General features: G+C 43.3%; 1 protein-coding gene and 1 pseudogene across 1 annotated transcript in view; one reads left to right on the top strand and one right to left on the bottom strand.

Annotated features, from left to right (window-relative positions):
* Window positions 1-16406, bottom strand: part of CRLF3 (cytokine receptor like factor 3) — a 41057-nt gene extending 24651 nt beyond the window's left edge. Inside the window, exons 1-2 of the mRNA XM_052658047.1 lie at window positions 16287-16406; window positions 1388-1595 (exon numbers count right to left, since the gene is read on the bottom strand). Of these exons, the coding sequence (XP_052514007.1) occupies window positions 1388-1595; window positions 16287-16403 (325 nt within the window). The 5' untranslated portion in view covers window positions 16404-16406. The remainder of the gene's footprint in view (window positions 1-1387; window positions 1596-16286) is intronic.
* LOC128064997 (60S ribosomal protein L13a-like) lies at window positions 9458-10075 on the top strand (annotated as a pseudogene).

Here is a 16406-nt window from a genome sequence, read left to right as displayed (position 1 = left end):
AGAGAAAGAGTGGAAATAGGAACATCTCAAGGAGTCATTTCAATCATATTGTGCTATCTCTTGATGACTTTACTTATTCCCATGGATTCAGATGTGTTGTACACACCACTCCCTGCCAAAGTCACCTCTCCAGGTAGGATCTCTCTCCTTAGCATCACACCCACACTTCCAGCTCCTGACATCTTCAGCACCTCAAGCTCAACATACCCGGAACCAACTGTCTAACCACTCACCCTCCCCCTTCATGTCCTGAGTCAGTCAATGGTACAATTAACCAGTCTTCTAAAACCACACTGGCCTGGGTCATCTCAAACCCTTCTCTCCCTCCTCCATCCTATAACTGGGCAATCACCAACACCAACAGGAAGAGCTCAGTAAAATCACCCATCATTCTACCTCCAAAAAATCTTAAAACCGGCTCTGCTTCACCTTCACCTGTCACTGCCTTAGTCATTTCCCATCTGGACTGCTGCCATGGAGTTCTCATTAGGCTCTTTTGAGTTCTTTAAAACCCCTAATACAGTTTCTGAACTGTGGGCAGTGTCTTTTTTTTTTTAATGTAAATCTGACTGTGTAACTCTGTTGCCTAAAAGACTTCATTCAAGACCTCCCAGATATGCCATTCACTTTATTCTTGGCATGACTTCTGTTTCCAGTCTTGCTGTGAACTCCTTTTCCTCTTTTGCCTGCTTGATGAATTTCTTCAGCCTTTGTGGAAGTTCTCCTGTTGGAAGCCACCGCACCCTCTTTCAGAGCTAAGCATTTTTCTTTTTGTGCTCCCATGAGGTCTTAGATCTCTCTCACCATGTGTGCCTCTCTCACTGGCCTGTGAACCCCAAAGGGCAGAACTAGTACCTTTTTATTTAATGTACCTGACAAAGACATACAGGAGGGAAGGAAGGAAGGTAGACAGACATGGAGGCAGGAAGTTAGCAACGGAAGAACCGGGCACGCTTTAACCAAAGTAACTGACTACATTCAGGAATATAACCATTACAATCGCAGGAGTAAACACCAATCCTACTCCTTAACCCTCTAAAAATAACAATGGAATTAAATCCTATAAGCCATCAACACTCTGAAAACTATGTGAACAGATTCAAAATGAGCGCAAAAGTGCTGTGTTAACCATGAATGAGAGACTGTTATCACAGAACCATAAGAAAGATCATTTACTCTGTGTTCTGTAAATTACTATAATTAGTACATGAATTGCAACTTACCCTAGGATACCTCACTGTACCCCTGTTATCCTATTATCAACAACTTTCCCAAGGTACGAACAGCCTAAGCACCCAGAGACAGCAGGAAGCCTGCTGGTGCCCTGGGAAACCAGCACAACGTCGGCCTGAATGGGCCGCATTTAACAGGCTCCCTGGACTCCCACCTTCTTGGGCTAAGTCCTCTGCGGTGTTAACTCCATGTTCTATCAGCTTCTGGCAGTCATCTAGTGGTTTGATGGTCTCCTGCTCAATGGTGTCCACTTCTTGCAAGAGGGTCACCAATCGCTCATCCAGGAGCTTTGCAAGCGTTCCCTTTAAATCATTAAAATGCTGTTTGAGGACATCTCTTGTCTGGGATGCACTCTCCTTGATCTGAAACGAAATAACATAAAAACTCAGAATCTATAGGAAAGGCTGATCTGCAGGCATCACCCAGAATAATCTCAAGGCACTACCCCAATATCACCTTCCAGTCATTGGTAAACCAAATGTGATTCATCTGTGCAGACTTGCGTAGTGTTTGCCTTCAGATGAGACAGAACAGCCTCAAACCCTGGTCCCATCAGTCACAGACTGTGTCAATAGGATTAAGTTATTAATGATTAAACACGCCATGCCTCAATGCCCTTATTCATCAAATGAGGATAATTATGCTTGCCTGATGGAGCTGCTTGTGGATTAAATAGTCTATGTCCTGCACTTGGTAAAATAATCGGCACATTGTTGCTTTCCATAAATAAACATTAGCAATAATATTATCTGCACAAAGCAGTTTTTGGAAATAGTAATGTTTCAGCGCCAAAGAAAAAAACTAGATTAGGAAGAGATTAAAATTCACTTCACTGGAACTTCCCAGACAGTCCAGTGGTTAAGACTCCATGCTTCCACTGCAGGGGGCATGGGTTTGATCCCTGGTCAGGGAACTAAGATCCCACATGCCATGAGGCCCACCCTTCCCCCTGCAAAAAAAATTCATTTCACTGAAAAGTAGAAAAGAAATGATAGCTTAAAAAAGCACAACAACAACAAAAAATCAATGTGGACAAAATGCCCTCATGATAGTAAAAATAAAAAAAACTAAGAATTTATTTACAATCCAAAAGGTTCACAGGAAGCAGAAGATGTTCAAAGCACACCTCTGGGACAATGACATCATCCTCTTTGAGTCATGGTCCCTTGTGAATTTCAATGAGAGGTTTACAGACCTTCCCAGAAAAAATGAATAATCCCTACCAAAAAGAAACTGATTCAATATCAGAGATTACAAAGTCCCTCAGATCCCAACCATGGCTTGCCCAGAGCAGTAATTCTGAAACTTGGTTTGCGGAAGAATCACGTATCAGACAACCTGTTATAGTTTAGATGGCAAGGCTCCACCCCAGAACTAGCTTGGAGAAGGGGTCAGGGGAACGTACAGGCAGAGTCCTCCTTTTTCACAAGCACATCTGTGACTATGCAGCCCATGCTTTGAGACACACTACCCTTGGTCCACAGAGCCCAGTTAAGAATGATTGTTCTAAGAGATATGACAGAAAAATCCTTACATCTCACAGATATTCTGAAAACAAGTCAGCTGTCTGTACAGACACCAGATTTTCTTTTTAAGCATACAGATAACACACAATTCACCTTTTCTCACTTAACAGGAAAATTCTAACTATACACTAGTCAGCTGCATTAAACCAAACTCACACTTTGTTGTTGCTCAGCCACTAAGTCGTGTCCAACTCTTTGCAACCCCATGACCTGCAACATGCTGGCTCTCCTGTCCTCACTATCTCCTAGAGTTTGCTCAAATTCCTGTCCTTTGAGTTAGTGATGCTATCTAACCATCTTCATAACCAAGTTCATACTGTACTTTCCAAATATTATATTAATTTCCTAAGACATATTATGTTTATTACCCTAACCCTTTGCTAACTTGATCTTAGGAAGAGCATTTGAAGGCTACAAGAAATCCACCAAGAAAAGAATGTATCAAAATATGGATAAAGCCCAATATTTCAACAGGTAACAGAGAAATTTTGAAAGCTTTCTATTTATTCTCTAACACTAAAATTGAAAACCAGAATACAAAATTGTTGCCCAGGGGTTTCCCTGGTGGCTCAGGGGTAAAGAATCCGCCTACCAATGCAGGAGACACAGGTTCAATCCCTGATTAGGGGAGACCCCACATGTCGCAGAGCAACGAAGCCTGTTCGCCACAACTACTGAGGCTGTGCTCTAGAGCCTGGGAGCCACTGAAGCCCGTGGGCCCTAGAACCTGTGCTCAGCAACGAGAGAAACTACTGCATGGAGATGCCCACCACTGCAACTACAGAGTAGCCCCACTCCCCAAAACTAGAGAAAAGCGCCCATAGCAATGGAGACCCAGCACAGCCCCCAAAATAAATAAATAAAACCATTAAGAACAAAGAAGTTACCCAGAAATGTTCACGAGCATATGAAAACAAAAAATGCCCACATCTAAGGGCTACAAAGAAATACAGGTGAAAAAATAGTCTCATTGGCTGGGGAGATTGTAGAAACAATTTCTTCTCCTTTCAACATTAATGTAAGTTACAATGGTGCTTGTGCAGTAAGTGAAAGAATTTCTTAAATCATAAAGAACAAAGAAATTCTAACTTAAGTTTAATTGCTATTAATCTCTGTAAAGTTACTAGAGAACTTCTAAATCCAAGTAGAAGTTTAAAAAAACGAGAGGGTTATATTAAAAATGTCCTTGCTTTAGCACATCACCCAACTGTGGGATCAGGTACCTGAGAATCAGGCCCTAACATACATAAAAACTAGCAACCAAGTGTTGTTCAATACAATTAAGTTAATCGTGTATGTGTTTGTGTGTAAGTGTTAGTCACTCAGTAGTGTCCGACTCTTTGTGACCCCACGGACTGTAGCCTGCCAGGCTCCTCTGCCCATGGGATTTCCCAGGCAAGAATACTGGAGAGTGGGTAGCCATTACCTTCTCCAGGGGATCTTCCTGACCCCAGGGATTGAACCCAGGTCTCCTGCACTGCAGGCAGACGCTTTAACCTCTGAGCCACCAGAGAAGCCCATGTATGTGTTAAGACCTTTCAAAAAGAACCAGGGAAAGAATGCCTTAGGATTTTGATACATCTCACCTGGAATATGGTTAGAAACGGAAAATCTCAGGTCCTACCCAGAATTATTGGATCAGAACCTGCAATGGTAACAAGGTTATTCACACAGACCTCACAGATACCAGGATATATGAAGACGACAAACTGAAGCTCTGAAATACAGTTCGAACACCCCCCCACACACACACCAGCAAGAGGAAATTCTGCAGTCGAGCCCTGTACCAACAAGGTCCTGTATCTCTCCCTAACGGATACCACATACACAGGAAGTGCACTGGTTAGGTAAAGTCAATTTCCTCTTTAGAAAGAATTCAAAAGCTCCTGCTGCTGCTGCAGAGCCCCACTACGTTTCGCTTTGTTTCAGAACCTCAGAAAAAAAGGAAGTGTGTAAACACAGAGCAGTGAGAGGGCCAGTGAAGGGAGAATCCATTTCCAAACTCACCTCCTGTCATTTCATTATAAATGTGACTCCTTTTTGTTCATAAATTCTGGACCACCACTGTTTCAAACTTGACACGTCCTTGGCACCAGTTTCTTCTCCCAGAAATAGCTCTTAATTCAAAGCTACAGTCACCTTTAATTGAATCATGTAACTAATCAAGGTCATTCCTTGGGCTTTTATACAACTAATTTTAAAATGTGGCTTCACTGCTGAGTGAATTTCTTGGTATTTGATGTGGCACCATGGCCCAGTGGGCTCACTGTTAGCTCGTTCACTCATCCCAACAACTGTGAGAGGTGGGTCTGTGTTGTCTACATTGAAGAAAAAGCTCAAAGCAGCCAAAAAACTTCCCCACAGCCTCCTGGTGCCAGAAATAGCATGACTCAAAGGTTCACAGTCTGTCCAGTGCACCAAGCTGCTTAGTGCATACAGACCCCATTTTGTTTGTTTTTAAATTATTTTTTCATTTTTGGCCATGTGGCATGTGGGACTTTACTTCCCCAACCAGGGATCAAACACACACACTATGCATTCGAAGTGCACAGTCTTAACCACTGGACTGCCAGGGAAGTCCCCCAGAACCCATTTTAAAGCATTCTGGTAAACCTGTAAAGTTACGTGATTGGTTCAAGACATTTCCTGCTTCAGTGTGTATTTCTTGTCCTTGCATAGAGAAATGTGCCCTAGACAACCACTCAGGGCAAAACAACTATTACAGTTTGTAACAAAGTAAATTTAAGAAGGATACAAATGATATACAACTCAAGGTCTCAGAAAGGAAATGCAATATACATTATTTATATTGATTAACAATATTCAGAACCAATTTTCTACTAAAACTTCTAGTATAACAGACCATTAAAACTTACAAACTTTCCACTGCAGTTGATTCTAATTCCAAAGCAACTTTTAAAGTTTTAACAGAAGTTCTCAAAAAGTCAATAAGCGTATATAATAGTACAAAGCCATACAAAAGCCTAGTAAAAGATACTTCACAGCCCTCCAAGACAATAGTGACTGATATTGATTTTCCTCTAGAGTTTAGCTACTAAAATATCAAAAAGCCTGTGTAGAATCTGATTTAAGACATCTCTGATCTTCAGTGGCAATATATAGTAGCTCTGTCTATAACATAATATGCTTGTGTTTCAGGAAATGAAGTAACTGGAATCTCCTCTAAACCATGGATTTTCATGACTACAGAAGAAAAGAATTTTTATCCTCCAACTATAATCTAAGAATTTATGCTCCCGATTGTTTTGCTTATAGGAAACAAATTATTAGAGGCTGGCTTTAAATACCATTAGCTAACAAGAACATACAAATCAAAAATAAAAGACAAAGATACAAAGTAATCAACTGAAATTGAAGAAGCTAACCAAAATCTTCCTTCTCGGTTCACAGGAAATGTACTGCATTAGCTATTTGTCTTCACACTGACATCAAGACATAAGTCATTAATAATAATAGTAATAATAATGGCAATAATAACAACATAGCAGCCGCTCCCACTTACCCAACACCTGTGTACCAGGTACTTACAGCCCTGTTCTCACTTAAATTCTACCTCAACCCTATGAAGAAATCATCTGTAGGTGAGTGACCTATAGGAGTCAGAGAGGTGAACTTGCCCACATCACAAAGCCAGTCAAGTGGCAGAAAACCTGAACTGTCTGCTTCATGTATGGACTCATAAGCACTGCTACATTTCCTTCTTGTCGCTCTTACATTAGGCTTTCTTTAAAAATGCTTACTAAACTTTTAAAAGGAAAACTTTACTAAATGATTTGGCAGTCTGTTACATTAACGGCCCCAGGGAACCACAAACTGTGCCTTGTGGCACTCAGCTCCTTGCAGAGACCCCTCCGTGAGAATACAGGCTGGGCGGTGACTAGCAATGCAGTCAGCCGTGCATCCTTACAGAGCGGAGCTGAACGGTGCTGGCTCCAGGCCGCAGCCTTAAGACGACCTGGCAAATTCTGCTTCTGCACTTTGAGGGGTCCTGCCATTTATGAAGCATGGCTATCCTTCTTGAGAGACCAAGTTGAGGGGGGGAGGAAAGTGGGAGGGGTGGGAGGAAGAAAGAGGGCCTGGTAGCCAGGTCCAGCCACGCCAGCATTCCAGCTGAGCCCTGCTACCACTTTAGGCTCCAAACAGGTAAGTAAATATTCCATCTTGAACATTCCGGCCTCAGCTGCCATCTGACTGCAATTACAGAAGAGCTGCCAGCAAAATCAGGAGAGCTGCCCAGCTGGGCCCCACTCAGCCCCCAGAACACTAAGCAAGTGACTGCCTTTTAAGCCACTATGCTCTGACATAGTTTATTATGTAGCAACAAACAACCAAATCATGACAAAACAAATGTTTAATTCGTGATTATCTGCATTAGTGAACAGGGTGCATATAATCAAAGCCACGAACAATCTAAAAAGAATGTCTGCACAAGTACACCCAGAACATTCGTAAAAGCACTCATTCAATATTTATTAAGCTTTAGTATGTGCCAGGAACTGAGGTTATAAAGATGAATAAAGCATGATCCCGACCTCAGAAAACTGTGTCATTCTAGGAAAGGAGAAAGTTGCATGCTCGCGTAACTATAGTAAAAAGTATTAAGTTCTTATGTAAGTGGGACAGCCACAAACTGCCATCAGAGCTCAAAAAGCCCTTTCTGCTGGAAGAGAGAGGAGACGTTTCAAGAATTAGTTGCCAGTGGAGAAGTAGGGGAGGTCACCCTGAATAATAATATAATGGTATTAGTTCCACAGCTAACATTTATTAAGCAGTTCGTAAGTCCCAGGCATTGTGCTAAACATTTGAAATACATTTCTCCCTTTAATTCCCACAGTGGCCAAATAAAGTAGGTCCTATCCTTATCCTCATTGCACAGATAGGAAAGTGAGGCGTTGGGAAAGTTAAGTGTCTCAAGGTCTTATGACTAATGGGGGCAAATGCAAATAAAGTAAAATAACTACAAATATAAATGATTCATGGATATCCCTCAATAAGAAAAGCATGGGGCTTCGCAGGTAATCCAGTGGCTAAGACTGCGTGCTCTCAATGCAGGGGCCCGAGGTTTGATCCCTGGTCAGGAAACTAGATCCCGCAGGCTGCAATGAAAAGATCAAAGATCCCACATGGCACAATGAAGACCTGGTGCAGTCAAATGAATAAATAAATATTAATAAATATTCTTAAAATAATAATAAAGCCTGTCCTGGGAATTCCCTGGGAGTCCAGTAGTTTGGACTTGGTGCTTTCACTGCCAGGGCCCAGGTTCGATCTCGGGTCAGCGAACTCAGATCCCAGTGGACTCCCCCCATCCAAAACAAACTCCAAAGCCTGTCCCACATTTGTTTGGCTTTTGAGATCACAAATTAGTCATATAATTTACCAGGTTTCTAGTAATAAGAACGGTTCTTCTCTATCAAAGTTAAATTTATATCATACTCTATCTTGAAAAAAATAAACCCTACACAGAAATAAACTGGGCCCTTCTGTGACACTCACTTTTTAATTAAGCTCCCTGAGTTTAACATTATTAATTCCCAATGCTTTTATGAACTCTCATTTCCTACTATATTTCAAGTGAGTTTGGACTCAACAAGCAGCTTTCAGAATGCTGTGTTTAAAGACAATTTGTGAAGACTTGTTTGAGAAAAGATGACTAAAAAGCTAATGTAAATATGTGGTCTTTTGCACACAAATATATGTGCAGCTTTTTTCCCCTTGGTGGTTGATTATTCAGTTTTGCTTCTGTTTTGTATTTTGACATATCTGAGTCAATACTTTTCAGCCTATTACCAACAAATGTTCTCTAAGTACCTCGGTAATTTTAATTCACCTCTGGATTAAAAATTAGACTGTACGTGGGAAATCTGCCATAATAAATGCTTATGATATAACAGTAGCCAAACGAAAAAAGCAGATATAAAGTTGAGAAACTACTATACAGTAGTTTTTCAATTTGACAAAATAATATGTCTAGAAGGTACACCAAAATGTTAACAGTGGTTGTCTGTAAATAGAATTATGAGTTATTTTCAAATTATTTCATTTCTTCTTAGGTTTCTCCAGCTTGGGATTTAACCTTTTCTTAGGACACTATAATGGATTTCCCAGGTGGCTCAGTGGTAAAGAATCCGCCTGCCAAAGCAGGAGTACATGGGTTCGATTCCAGGGTCAGGAAGATCCCCTGGAGAAGGAAATGGCAACCCACTCCAGTATTCTTGCCTGGAAAATTCCAAGGACAGAAGAGCCTGGTGGGCTACAGTCCAGGCGGGGTCACAAAGAGTCTGACACAACTGAGCACACACGCACACAGGACACAAAAGGAACATTTTAATACTGCAGTAACAAATTATTTTCAAACAGATTTTTGGACTTTTGAAAATGGGTAACAGAAGGGGAAGTGGGAGATGAAAGAAGCAGTAATAGCTTTCTTTTCTTTGCTGAGCTACTAAGACTTCCTGCCCTTGTTTTCTGAAATAACTTATTTTTCCCTGCACCGAGTTCCCCACACTGAGTCTTAAGTATGCTACACGTTTTCAAATCCTATGGGAATAATGATCTATGGAGAACCTGGTGTAGGTACCTTAGGAATATCAAGGTTTCTAGTAAGATCCTCAAAAAATTAGCTGAAATCAACTATTTAAAAGTTTGAAAACAGCTTTCCCAGGCGGCTGCTGAAGATGATGCAGAGGCAGGTCCTGGGGCTCGCTGGCCAAGGCCATCTCCTGGGCCGTCGGGCAGCCGTCGTGGCCAAGCAGGTGCTTCTGGACCAGAAGGCCGTGGTCCTGCACCGTGAGGGCATCAACACTGCTGACAGCTCCCAAAGAAGGACCCGGAAGTACCTGGCCCTCCTCTGCAAGCAGATGAACACCAACCCCTCTGGGGGCCCAGACCACTTCCGAGCTCCCAGACACATCTCCTGGCAGACAGTGCAAGGCAGGCGGCCCACACGACCAAGCGTGGCCCAGCCGCTCCGGGCCGCCTCAAGGTGTTTGACGGGATCCCGCCACCCTACGAAAAGAAAAAACCGATGGTGGGTCCCGCTGCCCTCAAGGTTGTACGTCTGAAGCCTATTCCGAAGTTTGCCTACGCCTAGGGTGTCTGGCTCATGAGGTTGGCTGCAAGTACCACCAGGTGGTAACAGCCACCCTGGAGGAGAAGAGAAAGGAGAAGGCCAAGATCCACTGTCGGAAAAAGCAGTAGCTCTTGAGGCCATGGAAGGCAGGCTGAAAAGAACATAGAGGAAGAAAACTGACCAATTCACAGAGGTCCTCAGGACTCATGGATTTTTAGTCTGAGCCCAGTAAAATTGACTATTCTTCATGCTTGGCCTGGCCTGCCCTTCTTCCATCGCCACCCTAGGATGTGGGGGACCCCTAGGGGCTGCCATCCAGGTGCCACAGGCAGCCTGGGGCTTAGAAGAGTGGGTATAGCAAAGGGGCCTTAGTCACTGCTGTTTAAGAAGCATGCATGCTCAGTCATGTCTGACTCTTTGCAGTCCATGGACTGTAGCCTCCCAGGCTTCTCATGTCCATGGAATTGTCCACGCAAGCATACTGGAGTGGGCTGCCACTTTCCTACTTCAGGGAATCTTCCCGACCCAGGGATCGAACCCACGTCTCTTGCGTCTCCTGCAGTGGCGGGTGTATTCTTTACTACTGTGCCACCTGGGAAGCCCAGCTGTTTAAGAAAGGCCTTTTAAACAGTGGAGGCAAAAAAAAAAAAAGTGGAGGGCTGTGCAGGCATCATTTGGCACCTATTCGTTCATGAGCTTTAGGACACAGTTGGAATAACCAGTGCAGTTGCAATACTGGCAAAAGTGAACTGGAAGACTTAATTGCAAGGGATCCCACATTGCCGCAGGTGTGTGCTTAAGGTTTCCACGTGGTCGGATACTATACTCTGCATCTGTTAGGATGTGAGAGACTGCTTGGACAGCACAGGTCTGGGATTTTAAAAAAGAGTTTATGGAAAGGAAGTGCAGCCAAGTGGTCACAGGCATCACCTTTACGTCTTTCCAATATTTTGTGATCCAAAACTAATAGATTATTTTTAAAGAAAAAAATCTGAAAACAAAGTACCATGAGAGACAAATGGCTGCATTACAGATGTTTAAGGCATGCTAAAGTAAGTGTTGGCTTGAGATTCTCAATTAATCACTTGTCTGACATTGTATAATTGTCTAACAAACCCATGCAATTTCAAACAGCATTTTAATCTTGAGGCTAGGGCTTCCCTGGTGGCTCAGTGGTAAAGAATCCACCTGCCAACGCAGGAGACACGGGTTCCATGCCTGACCTGGGAAGATCCCACATACCACGCTGCAATGAAGCCTGGGCACCACAACTATTGAGCCTGTGCTCTGGAGCCCAGGAGCTGCAACTCCTGAGCCCACATGCTGGAGTTACTGGAGCCCACTCCAAGACAAGAGAAGCCACCAGTGAGAAGCCCGGGCACCACAACTAAAGAGTAGCTCCCACTCCCCAGAACTGAAGAGCCCTCCCAGCAATAAAGACCCATCACAGCCAAAAACAAATAATAAAAATAAAATTATAAAAAAAAAATCTTGATGATAAACCACAACATTTTACAACACATCTAAGGGTTAAAACGGCAGAGAGCTGATGAAGTGTTAACGGTACACTCCAAGGCCCTGTGTCTCAGTGTTTAATGAGCATACACATCACACCCAGCAATACTGTTAAAGTACAGATGACTATTCAGGAGGTCTGGGTGGGGCCTGATTCCTGCATTCCTCATCAGCTCTCAGGTCAGGATGCCCCTACTGCAGACACAGACCACGCGTGTAGTAGCAATAATCAAAGGGACACCCACTGGCCAGAGCTGGGCAGGGTCCTCACCAAACAGTATCTTAGACACCAGGATCTGGCCCATTATGCTGAAAGAGCAGGGATCTGCTCTTGACAGCACCCTCTGAGACACTGAATCACACTAATTAGAGGCACATGATGGCCAACACATTTATTTTATGGAGTGAACTATTAACTGTACACGGATTGGAGTATCAGTATTTCTACCATCTCCAGTACCTCGAACTAACCCCACTTTGATACTGTACAAAGATGGAGTTTCTGGACCTGCAATGCTTAAGGATGAGGCTCTGGACCGTGGCCATGTCATCACGCTGGTGTCACTCCGTGAGGCATCTCTGACTGGCAAGCTGACATTACTGCGTGACATCCTAATCACCTATCTCTACTCACAACAAGCAGGAAAGTCAAGCCTGTAGAAATAAACAAGGGATGAAGAACACAATGGAAGTGAAATCTGAAAACGAATACACAAAAATTTAGATTTCTATTTGCTTTGTTTTGAGGCGGAAGTCTAATGATTAGCCACAGAAGGAAAAGATTACATCTGTGAGGGCAGTGGTCTGTTTCCCTGACCACAGTATTTCTAGGACCTAGAAGTATCTCTGACCCACAAGAGGCACCCATTACATATTCATTGAATGAATGAACAGATAAGTATTTAAAGACGGTGGGAGTTGATTTCCTTGGCATTTACATCTTAATACCAAGGATTCCAGGGAGCTATATAGAACTATTCTTAATGATTTCAACATCAGTGAGGCCAAGCTGACTGTAAATATCATCTGATTTCCTGAAGACCAGTCTCTAGCGTTTAACAGATTCAAACAGTAAGTTACTGACTACACTTCATTCCTACACAGAACTTCCTTTTCTCTGAAGACAGAGGGTAAGGCTTCAACTTAACCACAAGAGGAGAAACTGCTGCATGCTGGCAGTTGTTTTTGACTCTAAAAGATTGACAGTGAAAGACGTTACTCTTGTTTCTTCTAAACATTCACAGACATGATTTCCTAACAGGAGGCAAAAAATTTCATGAGAGATTTTTTCAAGGGTAAGAAACAAAAACAAAGATAAAAAGTATGCCAAGAGTTCTTGAGAACGTTAAACAAAGAGTTACCACATGACCCAGCAATTTCTAAGTATATTCTCAAATATACAAATATCTACATGGAAACTCAACCATGAGTGTTCACAGCAACATTATTCATAATAGCCAAAAAGTGAAATCAACCCAAATGTCTATCAGCTGATGGGGAAACATAAAACGTGCTTTATCCACAAAATATTACTCAGCCGCAAAAAGAACTAAAGTATCGATACATGCTACCACATGAATGAACTTGAAAACATTATGCCTAAGTCAAAGAAGCCAGTCGCAAGGGGTCACATTCAGTATGGTTTCATTTTTATGACATGTGCTAAATAGGCAAATCCAAAGAGAGACAGAAAGCATTTCTTTTTTGGGGTGATGAAAGGTTCTGGAAACAGACAGTGGTGATGGTTACACAACTTTGCAAATACACTAAAAACTGCTGAATTGTACATTTTAAGGTATGGATTGTATGGTCTGTAAATTATACATCAATTAAAAAAATCCTATAAGGAAGTAAAATCAGCAAGTAAAAATATATATACGAAGGGAGCATCCTTTTTCTCTGCTCTCTCATTCACCCCACACACAAAATCTTTGACCAAAAAGCCATATATTTTATGTAGTTATTCTGAAAATGACTGGAACCCTAAAAATATCCCAACCACTAAACAAAAGCAGCTGCTTATTTCGATAACATTTTTGTAACACAAATCCTCCTTAGACTGCAAGTTGATAGAGGACTTATTCTCCAAATCCAAACGTGTACAACCCACTAGAATGAACTCTGAGGAAGAATTAAAGCTTTTATTGGATTGACGAGAAAGTTTGTTCAGGTTTTTCCATACAATCTTACAAACTTTTTGGCCAGCCCAATAGAACCAGAAGCCACTGTAACTGGCACTGGCACAAAACACATTTCAGGTCACACGAGAGAACTACCATATTACTCAGTCCACTTGGAAGGCAATGTTATTGAGAACCTAAGCATAACGGATATTCTCCTAGTGTTTTCTGTTTCAAGCCTGAGACAATGGAACTCAAAAACAAAACAAAACCCCATACTAAACTCCACTAAATTATAGGGAAGTGTGTCCCGTATTTAAATTATTGGACATGGAACTTTAAAGAATGTAGGTTTGGAAACTTAGAATGAGATCATACTGAATCGTTTTAATGTGTTCAATAAAACATGAGAAATTAATAAGTACTACTCCCAGGTGCTAAGCTCATTCATTCATTTAATATCAGCTCTCTCTGTGTGTTTAGTTGCTTAGTCGTGTCCGACTCTTTGTGACCCCCCCTGGACTGTATAGTACACCAGGCTCCTCTGTCCATGGGATTCTCCAGGCAAGAATCCTGGAGTGGGTTACCATTTCCTCCTTCAGGAGAACTTCCCAACCCAGGGATCGAACCGGTGTCTTCTGTGTCTCTTGCCCTGCAGGTAGATTCTTTACCCACTGAGCCATCAGGGAAGAGAGTATCAACTCTATTGTTTCTTAATTGTTGATACAGTTGAACAACAGTCTCATTCATACATAAAATATCTTAACTGGCTGAAACATTAATCATATAATAAGAGATACCTGAATCTCTTTTTAAACATACCCTAGATTTAGAACCTCTGTTTCACAATAGCAGAAAGAATAATACAGATGTTGCCAAGTGAAAATCAAGATGAATGTATTGGAAGGCCTTAAAAAGTATTCATCAAGTCAGGATCACCATATCTAGATTTCCCTCTCAGATTTGCTACGAAACTACAAATGATGCCTGGCCTTCATTTAAAAATCTATAAGAATTTTAGGGCTTCCACCGTGGCACACGGAGAAGGCAATGGCACCCCACTCCAGTACTCTTGCCTGGAAAATCCCATGGATAGAGGAGCCTGGTAGGCTGCAGTCCATGGGGTCACTAGAGTTGGATAGGACTGAGCGACTTCACTTTCACTTTTCACTTTCATGCACTGGAGAAGGAAATGGCAACCCACTCCAGTGTTCTTGCCTGGAGAATCCCAGGGACGGGGGAGCCTGGTGGGCTGCTGTCTATGGGATCGCACAGAGTCAGACACGACTGAAGCGGTTTAGCAGCACGGTGGCAGAGTGGATTGGAATCTGCCAGTCAACGCAGAGGACATTGGGCCGATTCCTGCTTCAGAAGATCCCACATGCTGCAGAGCAACTAAGCCATAACTACTGAGTCTGCATGCTGCAACTGCCGAAGCCCTCTGGCCCTAGAGGGCTATGCAACATGAGAAGCCACTGCAACTGAGAAGTCTGCGTACTGCAACTAGAGAGCAGCCCCCACTTGCTGCAACTACGGAAAGCCCACGCAAAGGCAACGAAGACCCAGCACAAAAGCAATGAAGACCTAGCAGAGTCAAAAGTGAAAATAAAGTTTTTAAAAACCTACAAGAATTTTAAAATGTATAAAACCTCAAGCAGGTTGAGTACCCTTAATGATGAGAATACCCAAAGGCACTGTTAGCACAGCACTATTCAACTAGTTTTAATTTTCAGATTCTTTGCAGCATGAGAGCTACTAGGATGACCAAATAGATTAGTGACAAGTGTGATGAAGAAAAATGCCACTCACTCGTATGATTCCACTCAGCTGGAATCCCACTGATTCAAGAAGCACTTATTAAGCACCTGAATTAAAAGTTGCTCGAGGATTATCTGTCCTACTACACACTGGCCGCGGGTTTTATCTTTTTCCGTATATGTTCCAGGGTGTGGAGAAACCATGTGGCTCTCCTATATCTTTGAGGACCAGGTCCCCACGGAGCAGATAACTGCTGTCACTTGGAAGTATATTTAGCTTCTCCTCTCAACACGTCTCTCTTTAAATCTGTTTTTCCATTTCCCTACGCTTTTGTATCCCATCCCTCAAGGGTTTCATTTTCTTTCCTTTGCCCTTTCCACACAGCTTCACTTTAAAATCCAAACTCGCTAGAATGGGATCTCGCTAAATGATTTTTTTTTAATGCATTCACGATCACAGGAGATATTAAAGACTACTTTCCGGCAGTAATTCCATTCATTTAGTGTTAACTCTTCCTCCCGTCTCTGTCCCTCTCTTTAGTCCTTCCCCTTCCACGGTCCATTTTGCCTCCAGTTTGCGCTCTCCCAACTCACTGCCCTACATTTTCCTCGAGCTCTCTAAACTCAATCTCCATCCACAAGGCAGGTTTTCCAATGAACCTCCACCGCCCCCAACTCTCGCAATCTTGACCACTCTCTGCGACGCCCTCGGTTTCTGCTGCGACCCCGGACTCCTCCCAACCTCGCAGCCCTTCGCATCCCTAGCATCGCCCCACACAGCTTAGGAAACACCTCACACCCTCCCTCCATTCCCCAAACGCGTCTCTTCCTCTCAAGACCCCCTCCCCCAACCCCCCTCAGAGCCCACCTCCCCCTTCCCCACACCCAGCCAAGTCTCCTGCGCCTTCAGAGCCGCTTGCCTCCTCCCTGCAGAGTGTCCGGACACTCCCGCCCCTCGCAGCCTTCCCTACGCTCACCCACGGCGGGGCACCCCGCGCCCTCCCCGGGGCCCACAGCGCCCCGGCGGGCGCGGCCCTCCGACCTGCCTCCGCGCCTCCCGCAGACCCTGCAGCCTCTGGCTCAGCTCCCGGCGGTAGCTCTGCGCCGCCTCCACGCTCTCGCGGGCCTCCTGCAGCAGCAGCTCGGGCTCCAGCTCCATCGT

The sequence above is a fragment of the Budorcas taxicolor genome, chromosome 19 (assembly GCF_023091745.1).
Source record: "Budorcas taxicolor isolate Tak-1 chromosome 19, Takin1.1, whole genome shotgun sequence".
Taxonomy (NCBI): Eukaryota; Metazoa; Chordata; class Mammalia; order Artiodactyla; family Bovidae; genus Budorcas; species Budorcas taxicolor.
This window is presented reverse-complemented; position numbering and strand designations above follow the sequence as displayed.